Here is a 23,098-nt window from a genome sequence, read left to right as displayed (position 1 = left end):
CCAGGGCCTGCCTTCATGCTGTGTTTGTCTCCCATGGGGAGAGCAAGTAAAGAAATGCAGTAAATCCTATTAGCCCTAAAACCGGGGAGCTGTGAGGAAACCAGGGCTGGAGTAGGTGCCATGGCTGAGCTGTACAGGATGGGTAGGGGTTATAGAGGGGGAGAGAGGAAGAGAGCCAACAGCACCCTGGCAGTGGTGAGGCAGATGCAGTGAGAGGACAGAAGGCTAGGGCAGTGATTTAGGGCTCCAGCAAAGGCAGTGAGAGTGGGGGTGTTGAGTGGGACAGATGGCGGAGAGAAAATAAGCTAAACATAAATGGGTGGGCTGGGTGTGGTGGCTCACGCCCATAAACCTAACACTGTGGGAGGCCAAGGAGGGCAGATCACCTGAGGTCAGGAGTTCGAGACTAGCCTGACCAACATGGTGAAACTCCATCTCTACTAAAAATACAAAAATTAGCCAGGCGCACTAACACGGTGAAACCCCATCTCTACTAAAAATACAAAAAATCAGCCGGGCATGGTGGCGGGCGCCTGTAGTCCCAGCTACTTGGGAGGCTGAGGCAGGAGAATGGCGTGAACCTGGGAGGGGGAGCCTGCAGTGAGCCGAGATCGCGCCACTGCACTCCAGCCTGGGCGACAGAGCGGGACTCCATCTCATGAAATGAAATGAAATGAAAATAAAATAAAATAAAAGGGTGGACTAAACAAGGAGGCCCAGGACAATAGAGGAGTCCAAATGGTTCCTACTTGGTCAGGAAGGTGGACAGTGGGGTCATGGTGCAGACTGGACACTTCCTAATCACAGACTGTTCGCCTGCAGGCATGCCCTCCCCTTATTTCACCTGTCAACTTCCTCCTCCTGATACACGCCCAAATCATAAATGGTGCCTTCTCCTGGAAGCCTTCTGGATTCCTCCCTGCTGGCATTGCTTGCTTCCTTCTCTGCACTCTCCAAACTGTACTACAGCAACATCATCATCTGGTTTTGTTTTGTTTTTAAATATATTAATAGGGAAGAAGTTTATTGTAACTTCACAAAACTTTGAGAATATATGCTATTTTAGATATCCCCTTTCCAAACTGACATCAATAAAAAGTAGTTCTGACATTTGCATGGCTGCCCAGCATCAGAGCACTAGAGCAAAGTGGAAAAATACATAAAGACAAGCATCCAACAAGCAAGTAGGTAAAATTAAGACACAAGGTGATTTCTGTAAATAATAGACATCTGGTTCTTAACTGCGCGGGTCTGTTCCGGCCCTCCCACCACTGACCGTGAGTTTCTGGAGGCCAGGGAGCTGCCTTCAGCACAGGAGACCCCGCGCTCCGCCGCCGGTCGACCCCTGAGGGCGAGGCCAGAAGGAACGGAAATGTGGCACGGTTCGGCAGTTCTCAGATGCGAGCGTCTGCCCGGGTACGCAAGCTCCGCTGGAGCCTGGGGTGGCCGGGCAGTCGTGGCCGAGACGTGTTTGCTGAGCTTCGGGGCACACAGGCACTGCGGTGCCAACCTCTTGGTTCCGCCCTCCCCCCGCAGGCGCCCACGCGTGACCTCGGCCGCCCACAGGCCTTTGACTCTTCCCGGACTCCAGGTCCCAGGCCGCCCCGCTGCACCCTGCGGATGATGGAGACGAAGTCCCCCACAAGCCCCTCATGTGGGGCAAGGGGGAAGGTACCACCTGGGGCGGGGCCTGGCTCCCCACTGAGCAGAGGTGCTGGCCAAGGCGCTCCCCCTAGTGGTAAGTACCCTCTTGGTTCCCCCTCATACCCTCTGCAGTAAGTCACAGCCAGGCGACCCCGCCCCACGTCTGCGGCAGCCTCGGAACCTGCCTCCCTGTTTCAGGCCCCGCCCCCTACAGCCTTTCCTCCTCGGCAGCCCAGGGAGCTTTAAAAATGCAAACCACATCGCATCACTCCACACTGGATCCAGAAACCCAAGCCTGGTGCGGTGGCGCGCGCCTGCAGTCCTCGCTGAGGCGGGAGGATCGCCTGAGCCCAGGAGTGGAGGTTGCAGTGAGCTGTCACAGCGCCACTGCACTCCAGCCTGAGCGACAGAGAAAAAAAGAGAAAGAAACAAACCCCCAAACCTCTGATCAGCAAAGCACATCTCCACATTTCCTTTCTGACCTCACCTCCTGTCCCACCCCCTCCCACTTATGCCTTTCCAGCTCCAGGGATCCCTTTCCTCAAACCCACCATGCCTGCTCCTGCCTCAGGGCGACGCACTTGCTGTGCCCGCGGCTGCCCTTCCCCCAGATGGCTCCCTCCCTGGCTTCCGGCACACGACCTCCTCAGCAAGGCCTCCCCATCCCTCTGTGATATCCCCCCAACTCTCCAGTCTCAGCTTTCTTCATAGCACCTCTCACCCTGAAGTATCTGTTATCTCACTAGCAATAATGTAAGCCCCCCAAAGTGGAGGTTGTGTATGTCTTGCTCATTGCTCTATTCCCCAGTGCCTAGAACAGGACTAGGATGTAGTAGATGCTTCATAAAAATGGTTCCATGGATTCTTATTTTTTAGATGGGGTTTCACTCTTGTCGCCCAGGTTGGAGTGCAATGGCGCGATCTCGGCTCACTGCAACCTCCGCCTCCCGGGTTCAAGTGATTCTCCTGCCTCAGCCTCCAGGGTAGCTGGGATTACAGGTGCCCGCCACCATGCCCAGTTAATTTATTTGTATTTTTAGTAGAGATGGGGTTTCATCATTTTGACCAGGTGGGTCTCGAACTCCTGACCTCAGGTGATCCACCTGCCATGGCCTCCAAAGTGCTGGGATTGCAGGCGTGAGCCACTGTGCCCGGTCCCACGGATTCTTTGAGAATCTTCTATGAGCCAAGCAGCTCTTCATTCAGCTCACATGAGAAGCTTATGATTCACCCATTGCACAGATGTGGAGACTGAGATTCAGAGAGATATGAGACTTGTTTGCCTTCATATGATATGAAGCTTGCTGCAGTGGGAGCCGGGTTTCAACCCAGCTGAGTCTCTCCCCTCTGCCCCTCTGCTTTCCAGCTCATCTCCCAGTTGAGAAGGGGAGCAAAATCTCCGGTTTTGCCCTCCCTTCACCCTAGTGTAGGCGAGGCTGACCCCCAGTTACCCCAGGCAGGTCCTGAGGCACCATCTCCCTGGGAGGTCTTGACCAGGGGGCCACAGGAGGGGGATCATACAGTCTCCTGAGGTGGACAGGCCCATCTTTGGCCCTGCCCACATTTTCCTGGGACCACCCACTCTGACCCCCAGCTCCTAAATGACCCAACCCAATGCCTTCCTTTCAGCCACCACCGAGTCCCTAAACTCTCTCAGAATGGACCTGGGTGCCTCTTTGCTTTGCTTTTGCCTTCATCCCACCTGAGATACAGTGAGAGACAGAGACACTGGGAGACAGGGGGAGACAGGGACAGAGACAGAAACACACACACAGAGACACACTTATATACCAACAGAGAGAGACCAGGAGCGTGACAGAGACGTGGCAAGTCCCTTCGCAATGCTCCAAACCTCATGGACCCAATCAGGACCACTGCCAGCCCACTGTCTCTTTTGAGCAAGTTAGGAAAGGCACCCTCCAGGGGGATGCTACCCCTCCCAGGGCCTGGTGAGTGAGTGTGATGGGCTGGGCTTCAGTCCTGCTGGCCCTTCGGCCGAGTGAGTGAGCTGCTGCAGGAGGGTCCGTGGAAGCTGTCCCCAGATGTCTCTCTGCAAGGGGGAGAAGGCAATGCTGCAATGCTCCCCAGTCCTTGGGCCCACCCCACAGGCCTGCCCTTGCAGTGTTCTCTGAGGCCTTTCAGGATCCCCAGTCCTCAGCCCCACCCCACAGGCCTGCCCTTGCAGTGTTCTCTGAGGCCTTTCAGGAACTCTTGGGCTCTCACCATTCTGGCCTTGACCGGAGCCCAGCCCTCTGCACTCACCCACGGGGCCTTCCCCGACAGCAGGTCCTTGGGTCACCTCTGCCTTCACCACCCAGAAATGTCAAGCCAGGCCCTTCCACAGAAACCAGCCCAGGACACTGTGTGTTTGGGAAGAGGCCCTCAGGCCTACTCCAGCACACAGACCCCCTCCTGCTCCAGGGACAGCGCCAGCACACCACACTTCCCAGCCTCACAGACCCCCGCAGTTCAGAGGAATCCCAGGAGTGGACGAGAAGGTGCCATGGGCCTCACTGGACAGACAGGGAAAATGAGGAACAGAGAGGAAGGGTGACCAGCCCAGGTCCCACACCCCGAACCAAGGTTTCTGCCCCCCTCCTCCCCTCCCCGCTCATCCAGGTGCTCCCAGGGAAGCCCTGCAAGGCCCCACCCTTCCCAACAGAGAACACTCTGGGAGGAAATGATTAACAGGGCAATTAGGGCACAGGTGAATCATCTGGTCACAAGGCCGCCTCCTGGCTGACTCAGGGGGGCAGTCCAGATGGGCCCTTCCACCCGGCCCCAGCTCAGGGTCTGAGTCAAGGACTCCATGGGCTCTGGCCAGGAAATCCAGGAGAAAGCCCTCTGCCCTCTCCAGGCTCCACCCACACCCTGCAGGCTGGGGGACAGAGGCAGGGACTCCCACCTTCACTGGGCTGGCCTGGGCCAGGGCAGGGGACCAGGCTGCTACAGTTTCTGTCTCCCCACGCCAAGTCTGTGGCCACAGGGCCGGCCATCCAACCAACAGCTGTTGTTATCAATCACAGCGATTACTAAGAATAGCCATCACGTTCTGATATTGAAGTTCAGCTCTGCAACAGGCCTCAGGCTAGACATAGTGGGGACCCATGGGGACCATCAGACAAGTGTCCATGGATAGCAGTCATGTTGAAAGGAGTTGGGGACAGTGAGCTCTTTTTCTCATACATCTGCTGAAGGGTCTCAGAGCCTGGACCCAGGCAGAAAGGAAGGAACAGGGGACCCCACAGGGAAGCCAGCAGGACCTTCTGGTGAACAGCACCTCCTGGTGTCCAAACTAGGCCTGGCCCTGCTGCCCATCTCATCTCTGGGAAGCCAGGTGTGTCGGTCTCCGTCCCTAGCCAGTAAGGGCCCATCATTATGCACCCCATCCCAAGCCCACCCTTACTTTTGAGATTAGGCAACACTGGACACCAGGGACCCCTGGCCTACCCAGGCCCGCCCTCCTGAGGCAGATCCCCCGTCCCAGGGCCTCTTTCCTGGCTTTGTCCTTGGGCTGGCTAGGCAGGAACTTCCTGCTGGAGAATTCCCGGATCCTCCCTAGGAGGCTGCAGCATGGCCTGGGAACTTAGGGAGGGAGGGAAGTCAGGGACACCCCTCCTAACAGGGGCAGGGCTTGTGGGCAGCAGGGTCCCCTGGCACTCTGGGCCCTGGGTCCTTCCCCAGCCCCAGGTCAGGCCAACCAGACCTCCTGCCCTCTCTGCACAGATGCCCTGCTGCGACCCCTCCACTCTGCAGGAGGGCAGCCCTAGTAGCCCCATGGGCACCGACTGGGGATGAGATCAAGACCTCAGATAGACTGGGCTTGCTCCAGGGTTGAAGATTGGGGGGCGGGGTCCAAAGACAGCCAACAGTGAGGCCAAAGTCAAGCAGATTTTTATTAATAACATCACAGGCCCGAGTTGGCTGGGTGGGATAGAATTTGAGGCAGGCCCATCCTACAGACACATGGACACTGTGACTCAAGACCCGCTGGCCACAGGGGCTCCTTAGATGTACCCTAAGAAGAGAGATACCCCCATGTACTAGCTCCAGGGATCTGGGCAGGGCAGACTGAGGGCCAGCACCGGCTTCACTCCGGATGCCAGTTTCCCATCTCATCCTTCTCCTCAAGAAGCAGGCACTGGGGGGCAGAAATGGGTGAAGGAAGATGCCTCAGTCTTCTCTGCACCTCATAACCTTCCCCCTGCCCTCCAGAGACAAGCACCCGAGGACACCTTTCCCCCACCTCCCCTCGGCTGGCACAGCTCCACCAACCCTGAGCCACCTCCCTGCCACAAAATGGAGAATCCCTTCTCCCTCCAACTTGGGGGTTCCTTGGAAGCCCCAGGAGTCAGCACCGCAGACAGTCTCTCCCCTCCCTCACTTCTGGACACCACCCCAAGAGGGGTCTGCGGCCTCTCCTCAAGCCCAAGGTGGCGCTGCTGCTTCCTCCGTGCCCCTCCGTAGGTCCCCAGCATTCCCCAAAGGCTGAGGGGCAGCGCAGTGTCCCTGAGGGCAGTAAGGGGAGATGGGAATGGTGATGAGGACAGGACCTTTAAAATGTTGTGCACATGTACCCTAGAACTTAAAGTATAATAATGAGAAAAAAAAAAGAAGGCAATGAACCTAAATAATAAAGATAATAATAAGAAGATAATAAACCTAATAGAAAAAAAAACCACCCACTGGGGAAAGGTATTCTTAAGGCAGCTCTGTCCCCAAAGTGAGGACTGGGCTGAGCCCTTACTTGCCACCACCCAGAAATGACCCAGGCCTCTCAGCGGTACTCAGGCAACCCCAGGACTGTGACTCCTGGGACAGGGCAGGCTGGCTGGGGAGGGGATGGGAAGAAGAGGGAGGCACCAGAGAGGGCAGATCCCAAGATTCAAACCCTTCGATGTGAAAAGACAAAAGTGAGGGGCTCTGCCAGGTGCTGACAACCTATGTGGCTGTGGATGAGGTGACACAGGGGCTTCCTGTGACATGGGCATGCAGGCGGGCTTGGGGCAATCAGAAGGATGCCCATCAGTGCCCAGCAGGCATGTTTTTCTTTTTGTTTGAGACAGGGTCTCGCTCTGTTGCCCAGGCTGGAGTGCAGTGGCACTCTCATAGCTCACTGCAGCCTCTACTGCCGGGGCTCAAATGATCCTCCCACCTCAGTCTCCCAAGTAGCTGGGACCACACATGCACACCACCATGCCTGGTTAATTTTTGTATTTTTTGTAGAGACAAGGTTTCGCCATGTTGCCCAGGCTTTTCTCAAACTCCTGAGCTCAAGCAATCCGCCCACCTCAGCCTCCCAAAGTGCTGGGATTATAGGCGTGAGCCACTGCACCCAGCCCCAGGTGGCAAGTCTTTCTGACAGGCAGTGCTCCCAAGTGACTCACACTGTGCTAAGCCCCCGCAAGGGAGTGCCTTTGCAGCTTACAGCTGCACACTCGTCAGCTCAGGAGGTCCTTGCAACAGTCCCCTTTCACGGGTAAAGAAACTGAGGCCTCTACTCAACATCACAGAGCAAGCTAATGCCAGACTAAAACCTCTGGCCTCCAAACCCCATGCCCTTTCCTTTTGTAAGCTACATAGACTGTCAGGGCAAATGTCCACTGAATAAAAGCATGAGATGATGAATAGATGGAAATTAACCAAAAAGGTCATTGACACATTTTCAACAGATCCATCAATGTGCACTCAGAGAAGCTGAGACAGGCCTAACCTTTAAAGGTGGATGTCAAGGAAGGGGAGCAGCAGGATGGTACTCGGTCTGACCCAGCAGGGTCGCTCCCCTGAGCCTATGTGTGTTTGGAATGGACGAGAATGGGAGACAGATTAGAAAAACAGCAGCATCATGTGAATGACAGATGCACAGGAAAGCTTACAGCCTGTCTAGACAAATTCACTCATGTTACAGATGAGGAAACTGAGGCTCAGAAAGAGGAAGGGATTTGCCCAAGGCCACATAGCAAATGAATAGCAAAGTTGAGACAAAAAAATGGACATTGTGACTCTGAGTCAAGTGAGAAACAGAAAGACTGATGGAGAAGAGTGTGTGTGTGTGTGTGTGTGTGTGTGTATGTGCATGCAGTGTGCGCTCACTCACGGGGCCAGGGTCCTGAATTCAGAAATACTACCACCAAGAAGGCATTATGCCTACCCTACCCAGCCAGTGGGGGCTGGAGCCAGGGCCCAGGGCCTGGAAGGGATGGTAAGCCTCCAGCCCCACCTTCTCCAGGAAGGGGCTGGTGGTCTGGCACGGGCCAAGCGTACCTGGCCATCCACAGTGCTCGCCTCCACCAGGGTGATCTCTGGCCAGGTAAGCAGCTCTCGGCCCTCTTGGCTGCCTAGCTTCCAGAGGTGGGACTCTTGCTGCATTCCCAGAAGCTTCTTCAACTCCGACTCCAGGAAACCTGAGAGCCAGAGAGATGGCAGGGGACAGGGAGATGGCAGGGGACAGGCAGGAGTGGGGTGGAGCAGCCTGCTGGGAACCCAAGGACCCAGAGGTGCAACCGCTCCCTGAACCTCATCCCAGCTCTGTGTGGTTCCTGCTCACCCTCAGCCACAGCCCTTTCTTCTTCCAGGACATGGAGCCAGCCAGGCACCACCCCTCCTTCGCCCCTGCCTTCCCCAGGAAGCTCACTCTTTGAGGGCCTTCTCCGGCAGCAGCAGCATGAGAGCCTGCGTCTTCACCCTCTGGGGACAGCATGTGAGGGGCAGGTATTTGCCCCCACCACCAACCAACTCAAGAGCCTGGATCCGGAACCCAAAATGCCTGCACTCAAGTCCCAGCTCTGCCCATCACTAGCTGTGTGACATCGGGCAAGTTCTCACCGTGAACTGGAGATGGCAATAGGACCTACCTCAGAGTCGTAATGCAGTATTTTATGAAAAGTGCTTAAAGAGGGTCTGCCCTATTAATGGCTATGTAAATGTGAACCACGATTTTCATCATATCATGTATGCTATCATCACTAACCCAGCTGCTGTCCATGTCTGGGCTGCCCGGGGCTCTACTGGGAGAGAGGACCCTGTGGGGCTCTGTCACAGCAGTGCATGATGGGAAAACCAGGGATGGAGGCAGCCACTGAAGGCGTTAGAAGCCTCTGGGCTGGCGGAAAGGGTGGTGCTTGAGTAGTACCACCCCCGCAGTCACCACCTCCCAAACCCTGAGGAAGACCCCAGTTACACCTAGTGTGGCCTCCAGCCCAGCCACACGCTGCTCCCCGGTCTCGGGTGGTCATCTTAGGTCCTCTGGTACCATCTGGTGGTACCTGCTGGTATTGCACCCCTGAGCCGCCGGCCTAAGAGAGGCTTCCTGGGCCCGGGGGCACGTGGGAGGGGAGGGGCGGAAGCCCTTACCCACTGTGTCTGTGGATCTGAAAGCCTTGTTCACTGGCGACTGGAGGGCAACAATGCCTGGGACACAGAGCTTGAATGAGCTGTCCTCTTCCTTCATTTTCTCTTCCTAGCTTTTCTCCTCACTGGGCAAACCTTGGAGAGGAGTCCAGCCAGTCTCTGAGCACGTGAGGAGGCCCAGGACCCTAGGCCTGCAGCCCCACCCCACCCCTAGGCAAGACAGGAAGCAGGAGGGAGCATGTCCCAAAAGGTTAAGAAAGGGGAGTGCGGCCGGGCGCGGTGGCTCACACCTGTAATCCCAGCACTTTGGGAGGCCGGGGCGGGCGGATCATGAGGTCAGGAGATCGAAACCATCCTGGCTAAAACGGTGAAACCCTGTCTCTACTAAAAATACATAAAATTAGCCGGGCGTGGTGGCGGGCGCCTGTAGTCCCAGCTACTTGGGAGGCTGAGGCGGGAGAATGGCGTGAACCCGGGAGGAGGCGGAGCTTCCAGTGAGCCCAGATCACACCACTGCACTCCCACCTGGACTCCGTCTCAAAAAAAAAAAAAAAGAAAGGGGACTGCTCCTTCTGGGCCCAGGCCACATATTCTGGGGCCCAGCCTGATGTGGGAAAGGCCCCAACCCATGCCTCATGCCCCCATCACCCACAGACCTTGGCCATGGCCGAGTTTTGAAGCTCCTTGTCCAAACTGTGGAAGTGGTTCCAGGGAGTCGCCTCCACCCTGGAAGAGGCCAACACAAGGTCTCCTGTGAATGGGGTGGTGCTCACTGACAGGCTGGCAGCAAGTGGGGTGGTCCAGGCCTCGGAGGGTAAGCACACAGGGGGGCTGAGTTGTGGGTGGGGTTGCCCTGTTTTCTTTAGCAAATGCCTACTGTGTGCCACACACCACTCTGGGCATTTTACAAAGAGTATCTCAGTTCATCCTTGCAACTTCCTTTAAGGATAGCTACTATTATATTCCCACTTTAAAGACGAGGAAACGGACGCAGAGAGGTTGAGCAAGCTGCCACCTATCGCACAGCTCAGCATGTTAGAACTGGCATTTGAACCCAGGCAGTCCGACTCCAGCAGTCCCTCAAAATGTGTCCCGTGTCCTGCCAGGCCCCACATCCCTAAGAAGTTCTACAAGAAGAGGGTCTGTTTCTGGCGCTTGCCCTATGCCTATGGCCACCACACTCACCTTCAGGCAGACACTCCTCTCTGGTGGAGGCCTCAGGGCTGACCTCATGGGGCCTTGTGGCTCTCTGCAGGTTTTCTTCCTTCAACTGCAGGATCTGGATAAAGTGGCTGCTAATCCCAAAGCACAGTCAGGTGAGGGAAGCAAGTGGGGCTCAGAGATGTGGCAGAGACCCCCTAAACCTCCCGGCAAGGCTCACCCACAGGTCTGCCAGCCCTCTCCAGCCTTCCTCTCCCATCAGCCCCCTGCTCTGCATCTGGGGTCATCATAGAGGGGGATTATCGCTCTCAAAAGTAGGGTGATGAGGGAGTGGGGGACAGAGAGAGAGGTGGGTCCCTGTCCTCACAGGGGATGGCTGCCAGGCCTGCAGAAGGAGCTGGGAGCAACAGGACCCCCCGCCCCCACGGCCCTGGCACATTCCCTTTCTACTCCCTAGCCTGCCCTCTTTCATATCTGGTATCCCCCATCAACAACCCCTCCCTTGTGGGAGGACCCCATCTCTGCCTCCTCCCCAACCCAAACCCCCATCTCCAGCCTCCTCCCCACCAGACACTTCTGTCCGTTGGCCCCACCCACATCTCCCTGTCCTTCCCCACCAGGTGCCCTGTCCCAGGCCCTTACCCATCCAAGGCCTCCCTCCCCAGACCCTCCCCGGCATGGGTCCCCCATCTCAGGCCCATGCCCTTCCCCCATCTCATGTCCAGGCCTCTTCTCAGTACCTCTGTCCCAGGCCTTGCCCACCTGGGTACCCCCCAATTCCAGCCCCTCACCTGTCTGAGGCCCCTGTTTTCCCAGAGGCGTCCCCTGCTGGCTCCTTCCCCTCCTTCTCAGGCAGGTTGCCCGACACCTCCGGGCTTGCTATGGGCAGAACTAACTTCACCTCTCTGCCCCCGGCTTTCTTGCTCTTGCGGGTGTAGGTCACCATACCCCCCATGCCCAGCTTTGAGGGAGGCTGCCGTGACAGTTTTGAGAAGCCCCTGGGTACGACCACAGAGAAGGCATGGGGCAGCAAGGCAGATGATCCTGGCCCCCTCCTCCCCACACGTCCCTCTCGGCTCATCATCAGGGAAACGGCACCCTCGTAGCGGAACATGGAGGAGCAGCCCGAAATTCATGATCGCGGCTTCGGAGCTGGGGCCTCCATCCTGAGAAGGTCCCCAACTCAGATCCTGTAGCAGCCACCCCAGGACCAACTGCTTAAGAACAGGAGGAGTTTTCAAATTAAAACCTCCAGTTGGAAACTTCCCAGAATTCTGGGAAGCAAAGACTGGGGAGGACAGGGGGTTGGGGGAGATTAGTTGGAGGTAGAGGGGGCAGGGGTTTGAGGAAGCAGGGAAGGAGGTGTGGGGGGCAGGCAGGGGGTTTGGGGGAAAGGGGGTGGAGACTTGGAGGAGAAGATGTGACAGCCCCAGGAAGCTTGGCAGGGAGCAAACAGGGAGAGGCAGGGAGGGAACTGAACCCTGAGGGCAGAGGCTGTTGAGGACTGCACACACCTCTGTCCTTCCTGGGTTTGTTCTGTCCTCAAGAACACTCCCAGCAGCCAGACAGTATCTGTCTTGCCTCAACATCCAGGTTTTATGTGTCCGGGTGGTAGCACAGACCCCACTAAGTCTATTTATTTATTTGTTTTTATTTTTTATTTATTTATTTTTTTGAGACGGAGTCTCGCTCTGTCGCCGAGGCTGGAGTGCAGTGGGCTATCTTGGCTCACTGCAAGCTCCACCTCCCGGGTTCACGCTATTCTCCTGCCACAGCCTCCCAAGCAGCTGGGACTATAGGCACTTGCCACGGCGTCCGGCTAATTTTTTGTATTCTTAGTAGAGACGGGGTCTTACCATGTTAGCCTGGATGGTCTCGATCTCCTGACCTCGTGATCCACCCGCCTCAGCCTCCCAAGGTGCTGGGATTACAGGCGTGAGCCACCGCGCCCGGCCCAGAACTGATTATTAACCCAGCTCAGTGACCTTGAGAGAGCACCTTAAACCAGCTGAGCCTCTGTTCATCTGAATGGGTATTGTCAAAAGCACTCACTTACAAAAGTTGTTGAGAAGATCCAATGAGACAATAGTTGCTAAAGTGCCAGGCATGCAGCAGTGCTTAAGGAACTTCTCACCCTGGGTTTTTTATTGGTATCGATTGATGTAGAGGTGGGGGAGAAGATCAAAGACAAGGATTGAGAATCAGGGATGGGAAAAGCAGTGAGCCGCTGACACTGCTCTGCCGGGCTGGGAGGTGGGGTGGGGAAAGTGGGCGGGAGCTGCTCCTGGGCCTGGCCCACCCAGATCACCACTACAGGCTGTCGGCCTGTGCGTCTGCATCCGGTGGCCACAGAGCAACTTCCTCTAGAGGGAGCTGATTGGAGCCGGGTGCCGTTGGCACCTCTATGATCACTGGAGTCTCGCGGGTCCCTTGGGCTGCACAGGGACAAGCAAAGGCTACATCCAGATGCCAGGAATGCACTGATGCCCGTTCCTGGAAGCCGGGCTCCCACTCAGCCCCTGGGAGCAGCAGCCGCCCGCCCCTCGGGACCTCCATCTCTGCCCTGCTGAGCCACCCGGGTTGGGCCAGCATCCCGGCAGGTAAGCTGGAAGGGTCCTGTTCATCCTCCCAGATCTCAGCAGCCCCAGCCCCAGGGTGGGGCAGGGAGCCTGCCGGGAGCCGGGTGGGGAAGGGGAAGCTCAAGGCTTGCCTGGGCAGGTCTGCCGCCCCGGCTGGGGACCTGATCGTGCCATGCCTGCCTCTGGCTGCCCCTCACAGCTTCCCCTCTTGCCCCAGCCCTGGATGCGGAGAACTGTGAGAACTGGGTCTTTTAACAGTCTGGGAGATGGGAGTGGAGGTCAGAGCCAAGGTCAAGGGCAGAGAGAGAACTTTCTCAGTGCTTCCTGCTGCCCAACATCCCTAGACTGGGTCCAGGGCCTGGCCAGGCATTTATCCCTGGGGAACATTCATCAGGGCCCAGCAAGCCCAGGAAGTCAGGGGTGGCTCCCCTCACCGGGAATTTAGGCCACTTGGATGGGGGGGCAGAGCTAGGCCTGAGTCAGCATAGGTTGCTGGCCTTGGGGGGTGTTCTGAGGCTCTACCTGCTCCCCTTGGGAGCCTGGGGTGTTGGTAGAGGGAGTTGGGGGTGCAGTCAGCATCCTCCAGCCCTACTATCCTAGGGGTGCCTGGTCCTGGAGACTGGGGAAGAAGGAAGGCCATCTTATTTAAGGAGCTACGGGGGGTGGGAGGCAAGCAAAGGTCTGTTTTTTTTTTTTAGTTTTTTGAGATGGAGTCTCACTCTGTTGCCCAGGCTGGAGTGCAGTGGCGCGATTTCGGCTCACCGCAACCTCCACCTCCAAGGTTCAAGCGATTCTCCTGCCTCAGCCTACCGAGTAGCTGGGACTACAGGCGCGTGCCACCATGCCCAGCTAATTTTTGTATTTTTAGTAGAGACAAGGTTTCATTATGTTGGCCAGGCTTGTCTTGAACTCCTGACCTCATGGGCCACTGTGCCCGGCTGCAAAGTTCTGTTTTAACAAGGCCTTGCCCCTAGAGGTGGAGGAGAGGAGGGTCTGCCTTCACCCTGTCCCTGTCCGGCAGAGAGGAGGAGTGGGGAGCTGGGTGAGGGCACAGGTGGTCCAGCCCTCTTCCACCCCTTCTTGAGAGCTCTTGGGGCACTTTTGAAAACACTCCCAGGCCTAGCGGAAGGAGGGTGGGTGAAGGTCCCCAGGCCCTGGGCGGTGGGGGTGCGGCTGTGTGCTTGGCCCAGGGTGGGGCTGCACACCCCCTCCCTCTGGGATAGGAGGAGGGCGCTCTCCTTCTGAAGGCTGCAGGCTGGAGGCTGCCTGGGAAAATGGGGCTCTGGGAGGGCTGCAAACTGAAAGTGAAACAGCTGACATCCAGGAAACACTCGCCCTGATGAGGGGTTACAGCAGGTTGGGGCTGCGGTCAGGACCAGGCAAGGAGGAAAATTGGGGCTGGGAACAGAGGGCCAGGTGTGTGGTGGGAGTACGAGGCAGGTTATGGGGCTTCGAAGAAGGCCCTGATCCTGAGGGCTCCCTCCGGTCACTGCAAGGCAGGAGTGGGGAAGGCACAGACAGGAGGTAAGTAGGGAAAGTTGCCCTGAGAAAGAACACCTTCTGAGGTCCACGGACTGGAAAAGAAATCTTACATGCGTGTTGAGTACATGGACTCACGGAGATTCAGACAAACAACCTGACTTTCTGTGACTAATGATGTGACCTCGGGCACTCAACTCTTTGTGCCTCACTTTTCCTGCCTGTAAAGTGGGTATGATGGCACTCACCCTGCTGGGTTCATGTGAGTTTTCAGTGTTCAACACCCACAGAGAGCTCCTAAGTGGGAGAGTATATCTTAGGCTCTCAGGAAATATTTGCAGCTAACAGCCCAGAGTTAAAAAACAGGTGTGTTCTGGCCAGCCAGAGGGAAGTAGGGCCTCTGAGGGCGGCCTTCATGGGCCATTGGCTGGTCAGTGGCTCGCTTGCAATAAGCATTTGCTGGGTGGGCTGCAGGAGGCCCCAGAAACCGCTAAAAACCCCCCAGGCTCTTGCCCCAGGAGTGGCATGAACTTGAGAGCCAGCCGGCACTGCTGCAGCCACACCCTCCTCAATGGTGCAGATACTCAGTCGGCCCTTGGCTGCCTCACCTTCTTACCCTGCCTCCCTCGAAGGGTCACCAGTGAAGTGTTCAGTAAGTTGTTTCCTCCCAGCAGACTTCACTGGGACCCATGCTGGAGTAAGAATAAAAAGTCCCAGAGGAGGCCAGGCACGGTGGCTCACGCCTGTAATCCGAGCACTGTGGATGGCCGAGGCAGACTCACGAGGTCAGGAGTTTGAGACCAGCCTGGCCAAAGTCCCAGAGGACTGAGGGCCTTTCTGGGAATGCGGGATCCTCTCTCCTATGTGGACATGGCAACCTGTAGGGGGTCCCCAGTCACAGGTCTGTGCTCACCCCCATCTCTGCTTTTTCTTGCCCATCCCCGCAGGCTGATCCCTTCCTCCACTGAAACCTGAAAAATGGCTTCGGGGCAAGGCCCAGGTCCTCCCAGGCAGGAGTGCGGAGAGCCTGCCCTGCCCTCTGCTTCTGGTAAGGGTCTTCCTGCCCCCTTGCCCATCGCATAACCATGAGTGCTGTCGTGAGGATGGAAGGAGCAGGACTCAGGCAGGCTCCTTCGCCTCGGTTCACCCACTGTGGGTAGGGAAGAGTATTCCCCACCCACGGGCTCAGAGGCTAGAGCTGCTGTCAAGGTTAAGCCCGGGAGGGGGAGGAGTCTGGACTGGGGAGGGCCTGGAGGTTGGGAGAGGCCAGGAAGTGAGTGTAAGGTGGGCACAGTGCCACCAGGGCAGAGGGCGGGGTCACGGGCGAGGCAGGCAGGAAGCAGAGTGGGGCCTGGCTGCTGTATCCCTCCAGCGGGAGAAATAAGGAAGTAAGCTGGCCAATCACCCAGTCAGGTCTGCTCAACAGGGAATGCAATTATTGTGACTTGGAGAGGAAGTAAGATAGCTGCCCTCCTTCCCTCTTCCCAGGGGACAGCCAGGGAAGCCCCAGCTCACTCCTCATGGCGGGCTGTTCCCTGGACTTGGGAATCAGGTCCCAGGTCTGTCACTATCTCCCTGTGTGACTTTTCTGGGCCGCAGCTACAATTTCAGATTTTGTTTCCCACATTTCCCTGCACGCAAAGGGCTGCGGAGCTGAGATGTACTAACGTAGACTCAGGACCCCAAATGCCCGGGACTGTCCCGGCTCCCCGGCTTGTTCTGGCTGTATGACCTTGCACACGTTACTTAGACACCCTGTGCCATTTTCCCCTGCCAGCTGGGGATTGCCTGCTCCCAGGGCTACTGTGAGGACTCAGTGCAAGTGCCGGAACAACTCTCCACACAGCATAAGCTCTAGGGGCGGCTAAGGTGCTGAAGTAGAGATATTTCTTTTCTTGTTTTTTTTTTTGTTTGTTTGTTTGTTTGTTTGTTTGTTTTTTTTTTTGAGATGGAGTCTCGCTTTGTTGCCCAGGCTGGAGTGCAGTGGCGTGATCTAGGCTCACTGCAAGCTCCGCCTCCTGGGTTCACGCCATTCTCCTGCCTCAGGCTCCCGAGTAGCTGGGACTACAGGCGCCCGCCACCACGCTAATTTTTTGTATTTTGTTTAGTAGAGACGGAGTTTCACCATGTTAGGCAGGATGGTCTCGATCTCCTGACCTCGTGAGCTGGCCGCCTTGGCCTCCCAAAGTGCTGGGATTACAGGCATGAGCCACCTCGCCTGGCCATTTTTTTTTTTTTTTTTTTTTGAGACAGAGTTTTGCTCTTGTTGTCTAGGCTGGAGTGCAGTGGTGCAATCTCGGCTCACCGCAACCTCCACCTCCCGGGGTCAAGTAATTCTCCTGCCTTAGCCTCTTGAGTAGCTGGGATTACAGGCATGTGCCACCACGCCTGGCTGATTTTGTATTTTTAGTAGAGACAGGGTATCTCCATGTTGGTCAGGCTGGTCTTGAACTCCCGACCTCAGGTGATCTGCCCACCTCGGCTTCCCAAAGTGGTGGGATTATAGGCATGAGCCACCATGCCTGGCTGGGATATTTCTTTCCATGGTTGAGGGCAGCTATGGCCTTAGGAAGAGTGAACCCCCTATGAGGCATGGGGCTGCCAGGGTTCGGCCCTGTCTCCCTGACTCCCAGCTTTGATTCTCAGAGGAGCAGGTAGCCCGGGACACAGAGGAGGTTTTCCGCAGCTACGTTTTTTACCGCCATCAGCAGGAACAGGAGGCTGAAGGGGCAGCTGCCCCTGCCGACCCGGAGATGGTCACCTTACCTCTGCAACCCAGCAGGTGAGCTACAACCGCTGGGCCCACAAGGACATCTTCAGGGAGGCAGTAGCTCGCATGGGTCTCTGTGCAGGTCCTGGGAGCTGGGGAGGCCTGGGGGGTCTTGCCCTTCTCTCATGGTTGCTCCTCTTTTATGTTGGGCTCCCACCCCCATCCAGGACCTTGTATCCTTTTTAGCCCATGCCTGCCCCTTGTCCCGGAGCCCAGCACTCATGTCTTAGAACACTGTCGGGGACCTCCAAGAAGGGGTGCACAGGGCCATGGACAGCTCAGGCAGAACCCCTCTGCCATGAGCCAGGGCCTGGCCCCGACTGCCTGGTTACCGGCTCACCTGCGTGTCTCCTGCTCCTACAGCACCATGGGGCAGGTGGGACGGCAGCTCGCCATCATCGGGGACGACATCAACCGACGCTATGACTCAGAGTTCCAGAGCATGTTGCAGCACCTGCAGCCCACGGCAGAGAATGCCTATGAGTACTTCACCAAGATTGCCTCCAGGTACCCCAGCCACCTCCCTGCCAGCTCCAGTCACTCCTCTGTCGTGTCACAAACCACACCATACCCTGCCTGCATGATGCACTCTCGGCATGGGGAGACGCCTTCTGTCAGTGTCCAATGTCTGCTGTGAACTCACATGTGGTTTCGGCCCCCTATTTTTCTCTTTCGGGGTCCCAGACTTGTATTTTGGGCATTAGCTCACAGCTGTTTTGAGCTCTGACTCCAAGGTCTTCACTGGTTAGATCAGGACTCTAGAGGGGGCCTGAGGTGGGGACGTCCCCCACAGCTCCCCAGCCCAGCTGGGACACAGCTGTCCTTCGTAGTTCCAATTTGAAACCAACCACATATCACACTGAAGATGGTGAGGGTGCTAACCTCTGCCAGGTCCTAGAAATGGCTCCTAGTTGCTATAATCTGGCATCCAAGTGGTTAAAGACACCAAATATTTGGGTGCACATCCAAGCTTTGCCACTTACTGCCTTCGTGAAGCTTCCTAGCCCTTAGTCTCCTGGTTTGTAAAATAGGGAAAATATGCTTAGGTCAGTGTCCACCTTACAAAATGTTAGCCATTGCTACCACCAGAGTTAGGGAGGTCAGTGTCGGGGTAGATTTGAAGCTGGAGGTGAAGGTAGGAGTAAGTAATAGATTTTAGAATTAGTGCTCAGAGCTAAAATATCCAGTCCGTGAACTTAGAGGCCAGCCTTCATACCACTGTGATGACAGGAACTACCCTAATCCTTTCTGTCCTTTTCTCTCTGCTGTCCCTCGGGCTGCCAGGCCAGCAGCAACACCCACAGGTAATCTCCCCGCTGACTCCATCCACTTGCTCTGCCCTCTGCCCTCTCTGTGCCCCATTGCACCTGAGCGTACACCCCAGCAGTGGCATCCAGCTCATCTGCCCCTGAGCTTTCTCTTTTCGCAGAGACCCAGGTTGTTGCCAAATACAGGCCAGGTTGGGGCAGCCTCTGCGGCCTTAATTCACAGCTAAGCTATTTAGCTTCCAGCTGGGAGAGGGGTGGGAGAGGCCAGGCAGTCTGAAGGGCTTCCTGGGGGCTCTCCACCAATGGTATGGGATGCTCTGCCCACAGCCTGTTTGAGAGTGGCATCAACTGGGGCCGTGTGGTGGCTCTTCTGGCTTTCGGCTACCGTATGGCCCTACACGTCTACCAGCGCGGCCTGACTGGCTTCCTGGGCCAGGTGACCCGCTTCGTGGTTGACTTCGTGCTGCATCGCTGCATTGCCCGGTGGATTGCACAGAGGGGTGGCTGGGTGAGTATCCAAGGATTGCAATGTCCTCCCTGCTGTTGGGGCTGCCTCTCTCCCAGGCCCCACCCCTTCCTTGGGTTCCTATATCTTCTGCCAGCCTCTCTGTGACCACCTTGTTTCTCCCGGCAGGTGGCAGCCCTGGACTTGGGCAATGGTCCCATCCTGAACGTGCTGGTGGTTCTGGGTGTGGTTCTGTTGGGCCAGTTTGTGGTACGAAGATTCTTCAAATCATGACTCCCAAGGGTGCCCTTTGGGGTCCCAGTTCAGACCCCTGCCTGGACTTAAGCCAAATCTTTGCCTTCTTCGCTCCCTTGCAGGGGTCACCCCTCGAGAGTACAGAAGCTTTAGCAAGTGTGCACTCCAGCTTCGGAGGGCCCCTGCATGGGGGCCAGTCAGGCTGCAGAGGCACCTCAACATTGCATGGTGCTAGTGGGCCCTCTCTCTGGGCCCAGGGGCTGTGGCCTCCTCCCTCGGCTCTCTGGGACCTCCTTAGCCCTGTCTGCTAGGCGCTGGGGAGACTGATAACTTGGGGAGGCAAGAGACTGGGAGCCACTTCTCCCTAGAAAGTGTTTAACGGTTTTAGCTTTTTATAATACCATTGTGAGAGCCCATTCCCACCATTCTACCTGAGGCCAGGACGTCTGGGGTGTGGGGGTTGGTGGGTCTATGTTCCCCAGGATTCAGCTATTCTGGAAGATCAGCACCCTAAGAGACGGGACTAGGATGTGAGCCTGGTCCTGGCCCTCCCTAAGCATCATGTGTCCCAGGAGCAGGACCTACTAGGAGAGGGGGGCTAAGGTCCTGCTCAACTCTCCCCCTGCTCCCATTCCTCCCTCTGGCCATACTGCCTTTGCAGTTGGACTCTCAGGGATTCTGGGCTTGGGGTGTGGGGTAGGGTGGAGTCGCAGACCAGAGCTGTCTGAACTCACGTGTCAGAAGCCTCCAAGCCTGCCTCCCAAGGTCCTCTCAGTTATCTCCCTTCCTCTCTCCTTATAGACACTTGCTCCCAACCCATTCACTACAGGTGAAGGCTCTCACCCCCGTCCCTTGGGTGAGTGACCTGCTAAGGCCCCTCCTTGCCCAGACTACAGGGCTTAGGACTTGGTTTGTTATTTCAGGGAAAAGGAGTAGGGAGTTCATCTGGAGGGTTCTAAGTGGGAGAAGGACTATCAACACCACTAGGAATCCCTGAGGTGGGATCCTCCCTCACGGCTCTGGCACAGTGTAATCCAGGGGTGTAGATGGGGGAACTGTGAATACTTGAACTCTGTCCCCCCACCCTCCATGCTCCTCACCTGTCTAGGTCTCCTCAGGGTGGGGGTGAGAGTGCCTTCTCTATTGGGCACAGCCTAGGGTCTTGGGGGTGAGGGGGAAGAAGTTCTTGATTTAGTCAGATGCAGGGAGGGGAGGCAGATGGAGCCCATAGGCCACCCCCTATCCTCTTGAGTGTCTGGAAATAAACTGTGCAATCCCCTCACCCTGACTTAGTAGTTTTTGTATTCTCTGCTGCCCCTCTTTCCATCAGGCCAGACTGTGGGAACCTGGGCGTGCCTGGCATGCATCTGGCTTATTACTGAATACCACCTCACACTAGGCCTCCAGAATCCCACAGAGGTCTGAGTATGGTTCTGCAGCCCCCAGCCCGATGGAAGGCCTTCGCCCCTCCCCATGCACTTCTCTCATCTCTTTGGGTTTCATGCAGTTTCCCACCCTTGAGGAAGTCTGGGAGGTCCTTTAACTACGGAGCTGGTGGAGCAGCTGCACATATCTGAGGACCCCCACAGGCCACCTCTGACCTGGGCTGAATTCTTCTTCCGCCCTGGGGCTACCACCCACGCTGGTCCAAAAGGCCCTTCTCCCCCACATTTAGCTCTGCCTGGGACACAATGTCCCAGCTCCCCCTTCCTGATGGCTCCACAGTCAGCACACACGCAGGGCTTTCATTCTAGTTTTATGCTGCTTGGGAGTCCCTATGGGGACCCAGCCAGGGGTGATAAAAATAACAAGCATGGGGGCGTTGAAATGTTCCAAAATCTACAGTCTTTCCAGTCCTGGGCACCCTGGTTTGTGTTTCTGACGCCCTTCCAGAACGGTCACATGTTAAGTCCAAGAGAACTCGTGAGCTTCACTTTCACCCTCCTGGGGTGGGCTTGCCAAGCCCCTTTTCCCTCCACAAGGTCTTCAGTCTAGTACAGACGCGATCTTGGAAAAGGGAGAAGGCGGAGCTGCAGGCAGTGGTGGCTGGAAGGTGGTTGCTACAAGGCACCCCGCAGTGTACAGGAAAAGCTCACAGACAACATTTATAGAACACATACTGTGTGCCAGGCTTTATGCTGAGAGTTCATCATCTGCCCAAATAATAGGTAGGAGACGAGGGTGGGGGTACTCAAACTACTATTTACAGATAAGGAAACGGGTGCTTTCTCAGTCACCCAAGGAGTGAGGACTTGCCACCAGGAAACTGGCTCGAGTCTTACGTGGAGGCCAGAGGGCAATGTGGGGCTCGCGAGCACAGGTTTAGGGGGCCCAGAGTGCTGGGTCGCCTCCGCTCCCCAGCGATGCCATAGAGGTTAGAGGTGGGCGGCTGCCCGAGTCCAAGATGGCCGCCGCCGCGAGCACGCAAGCGTGCCCTTCCTTGGGCGGGGCCTTCGGGGCGCACCCGCTCCAGCCGCTGGGCTTTGAACAGCATGCGGCATTGACCGGCTAACAGATCGTTGCATCTCTGGAAGAAAGGCGGGTGGGCTGTGGTTAGCCTACTCGTCTAAGGAGTTGCAACGCTAACCGGAAAGGCATGGGTGAGGCAGCCCAAAAAGTTTTGGCCTGCACCGCCCCCCAACGCCCTCTATTCCGCTGCCAGGATGTTCTGAAACCAGGTGGTGAGAAGTTAGGTCGGACACAGTCGGCCAGGGGCTGCGAGGATAACGGGAGTAGGGGCTCTGCGGGTATTAGGGAAGAGAAACCAAAAAAACTCATTTCTACTCAAATTGTGCGCTGCTTCTGAGATTGTGGCTTGGTTTCCACCAAATACGTCTGGGTTCGTCACAGTCTGTGATGTCACTGAGCTGGGGCAGCCCGGCCAGGGAAAGGAGCGGTGTGCAGCTGTCACCTGCTTAGTTCTGCAGTTTCAGGATGAATACCCGCCCTTCCTTGCACAAAACAGCTTCACATTCTCCCCTCCCCCACACTACCGTTTTACCTTCACGTATTTGTTTTTACCTCCTCTGAAGAGTATATTTGAGAGAGTCACCGAGTGTCCATCCAAACCCTTTCATTTGAAAAAATCCTTCCTTAGCCTAAAATCACTCAGTATATTGAACAGGTTATTATGACATAGTCACCTGAATGCATTAAAATAAATTTACATGTATTCATTAAACTTAAACCGCCATATCCACTAGTTTTGTTTTTTTGTTTTTGTTTTGTTTTTTTCACTTGTGACAAAAATGTGCCCCTCCTGCTCCAGTTGTATGCACTTCTGATGTAGAGGCCCCATTTTGTAAGATGCTTGTAAAATTGTGGATTTAATTCCTTTTTTTTTTTTTTTTTGAGACAGAGTCTCGCTCTGTCGCCTAGGCTGGATGGAGTGCAGTGGCGCAATCTCGGCTCACTACAACCTCCGCCTCCCGGGTTCAAGCGATTCTCCTGCCTTAGCCTCCCAAGTAGCTGAGACTACAGGCACGCGCCACCATGCCCGGCTAATTTTTTTTTTTTTTTTTTGTATTTTTAGTAGAGATGGCATTTCACCATTCTGGCCAGGCTTGTCTCAAACTCCTGACCTCATGATACTCCCGCTTTGGCCTCCCAAAATTCTAGGATTACAGGCGTTGAGCCACCGTGCCCGGCCCAAATGTGGATTTAATTCTATCTGAGCTGAACAGATAAGGATAATCATGATTTTGTGTGTGTGTGTGTGTGTGTATATGTGTGCATGCGTGCGTGTGTGTGTGTGTGTGTGTGTAGAGAGAGAGAGAGAAGGGAGTTATCGAAGGTTGCTGGAGATGCCCAAAGGTCAGGAACCAGAATCAGCAAAACCCAGCTTCTCCTGGGGTGTGTTGAGCAGTTGCTGTACATGTTAAAGGTGAACACTGGACTCCTGGGATATAAAAGTAAGATGTGAGAGGAGAGGGGATTCAGTTCACTAGATAATAATACAACAGGCCGGGCCTGGTGGCTCACGCCTGTAATCCCAGCACTTTGGGAGGCCGAGGCGGGCGGATCACCTGAGGTCAGCAGTTCGAGATCAGCCTGACCAACACGGAGAAACCCCACCTCTACTAAAAATACAAAAAATTAGCCGGGCATGGTGGTGCATGCCTCTAATTCCAGCTACTGTGGAGGCTGA

At 56.0% G+C, this 23,098-nt stretch overlaps 3 protein-coding genes across 4 annotated transcripts; 2 read left to right on the top strand and 1 right to left on the bottom strand.

Moving 5' to 3' along the window:
- The first annotated feature begins 1,396 nt into the window (after positions 1-1,396).
- LOC116459972 (putative uncharacterized protein encoded by LINC00336) lies at positions 1,397-8,613 on the top strand. The gene is made up of 2 exons (XM_032140754.2): positions 1,397-1,738; positions 6,871-8,613. Exons 1-2 carry the CDS (start codon positions 1,399-1,401, stop codon positions 7,125-7,127), a joined length of 597 nt encoding a protein of 198 aa, XP_031996645.1. The 5' UTR covers positions 1,397-1,398; the 3' UTR covers positions 7,128-8,613.
- Positions 5,735-17,423, bottom strand: LOC131382151 (putative gametogenetin-binding protein 1). Its single transcript, XM_058432582.1, has 5 exons — positions 17,324-17,423; positions 10,180-10,286; positions 8,998-9,129; positions 7,930-8,048; positions 5,735-5,785 (listed from the first exon to the last, which is right to left on the bottom strand). The coding sequence occupies exons 3-5, from the start codon at positions 9,092-9,094 to the stop codon at positions 5,735-5,737; spliced, it is 267 nt and encodes an 88-aa protein (XP_058288565.1). The 5' UTR covers positions 9,095-9,129; positions 10,180-10,286; positions 17,324-17,423.
- BAK1 (BCL2 antagonist/killer 1) lies at positions 12,504-20,233 on the top strand. 2 transcript variants are annotated; one of them, XM_032140752.3, is made up of 6 exons: positions 12,504-12,755; positions 15,161-15,261; positions 16,860-16,995; positions 17,347-17,490; positions 18,579-18,759; positions 18,886-20,233. In XM_032140752.3, exons 2-6 carry the CDS (start codon positions 15,192-15,194, stop codon positions 18,988-18,990), a joined length of 636 nt encoding a protein of 211 aa, XP_031996643.1. In that variant the 5' UTR covers positions 12,504-12,755; positions 15,161-15,191; the 3' UTR covers positions 18,991-20,233. The 2 variants fall into 2 exon arrangements, with proteins under 2 accessions (XP_031996643.1, XP_031996644.1); XM_032140753.3 differs by lacking the exon at positions 12,504-12,755 and having other exon boundaries at positions 15,192-15,261; positions 16,922-16,995; positions 18,886-20,224.
- The last annotated feature ends 2,865 nt before the right edge of the window (positions 20,234-23,098 follow it).

Source organism: Hylobates moloch, unplaced genomic scaffold, assembly GCF_009828535.3.
Source record: "Hylobates moloch isolate HMO894 unplaced genomic scaffold, HMol_V3 SCAFFOLD_20, whole genome shotgun sequence".
Classification (NCBI taxonomy): domain Eukaryota; kingdom Metazoa; phylum Chordata; class Mammalia; order Primates; family Hylobatidae; genus Hylobates; species Hylobates moloch.
The sequence above is the reverse complement of the archived record's forward strand: the minus strand, read 5'-3'. Positions and strand labels throughout refer to the sequence as shown.

Excerpts from the sequence above, each read along its gene's own strand:
- BAK1 (XM_032140752.3), top strand. The coding sequence starts at position 15,192 with ATGGCTTCGGGGCAAGGCCCAGGTCCTCCCAGGCAGGAGTGCGGAGAG. Across the intron at positions 16,996-17,346 it reads TTACCTCTGCAACCCAGCAG|CACCATGGGGCAGGTGGGAC; the intron begins GTGAGCTACAAC and ends CTGCTCCTACAG. Across the intron at positions 18,760-18,885 it reads TTGCACAGAGGGGTGGCTGG|GTGGCAGCCCTGGACTTGGG; the intron begins GTGAGTATCCAA and ends TTCTCCCGGCAG.
- LOC131382151 (XM_058432582.1), bottom strand. The coding sequence starts at position 9,094 with ATGAAGGAAGAGGACAGCTCATTCAAGCTCTGTGTCCCAGGCATTGTT. Across the intron at positions 8,049-8,997 it reads CAGATCCACAGACACAGTGG|GTTTCCTGGAGTCGGAGTTG; the intron begins GTAAGGGCTTCC and ends TCTGGCTCTCAG. Across the intron at positions 5,786-7,929 it reads CAGAGATCACCCTGGTGGAG|TGCCTGCTTCTTGAGGAGAA; the intron begins GCGAGCACTGTG and ends TCTGCCCCCCAG.
- LOC116459972 (XM_032140754.2), top strand. The coding sequence starts at position 1,399 with ATGCGAGCGTCTGCCCGGGTACGCAAGCTCCGCTGGAGCCTGGGGTGG. Across the intron at positions 1,739-6,870 it reads CCAAGGCGCTCCCCCTAGTG|AGACAAGGTTTCGCCATGTT; the intron begins GTAAGTACCCTC and ends TATTTTTTGTAG.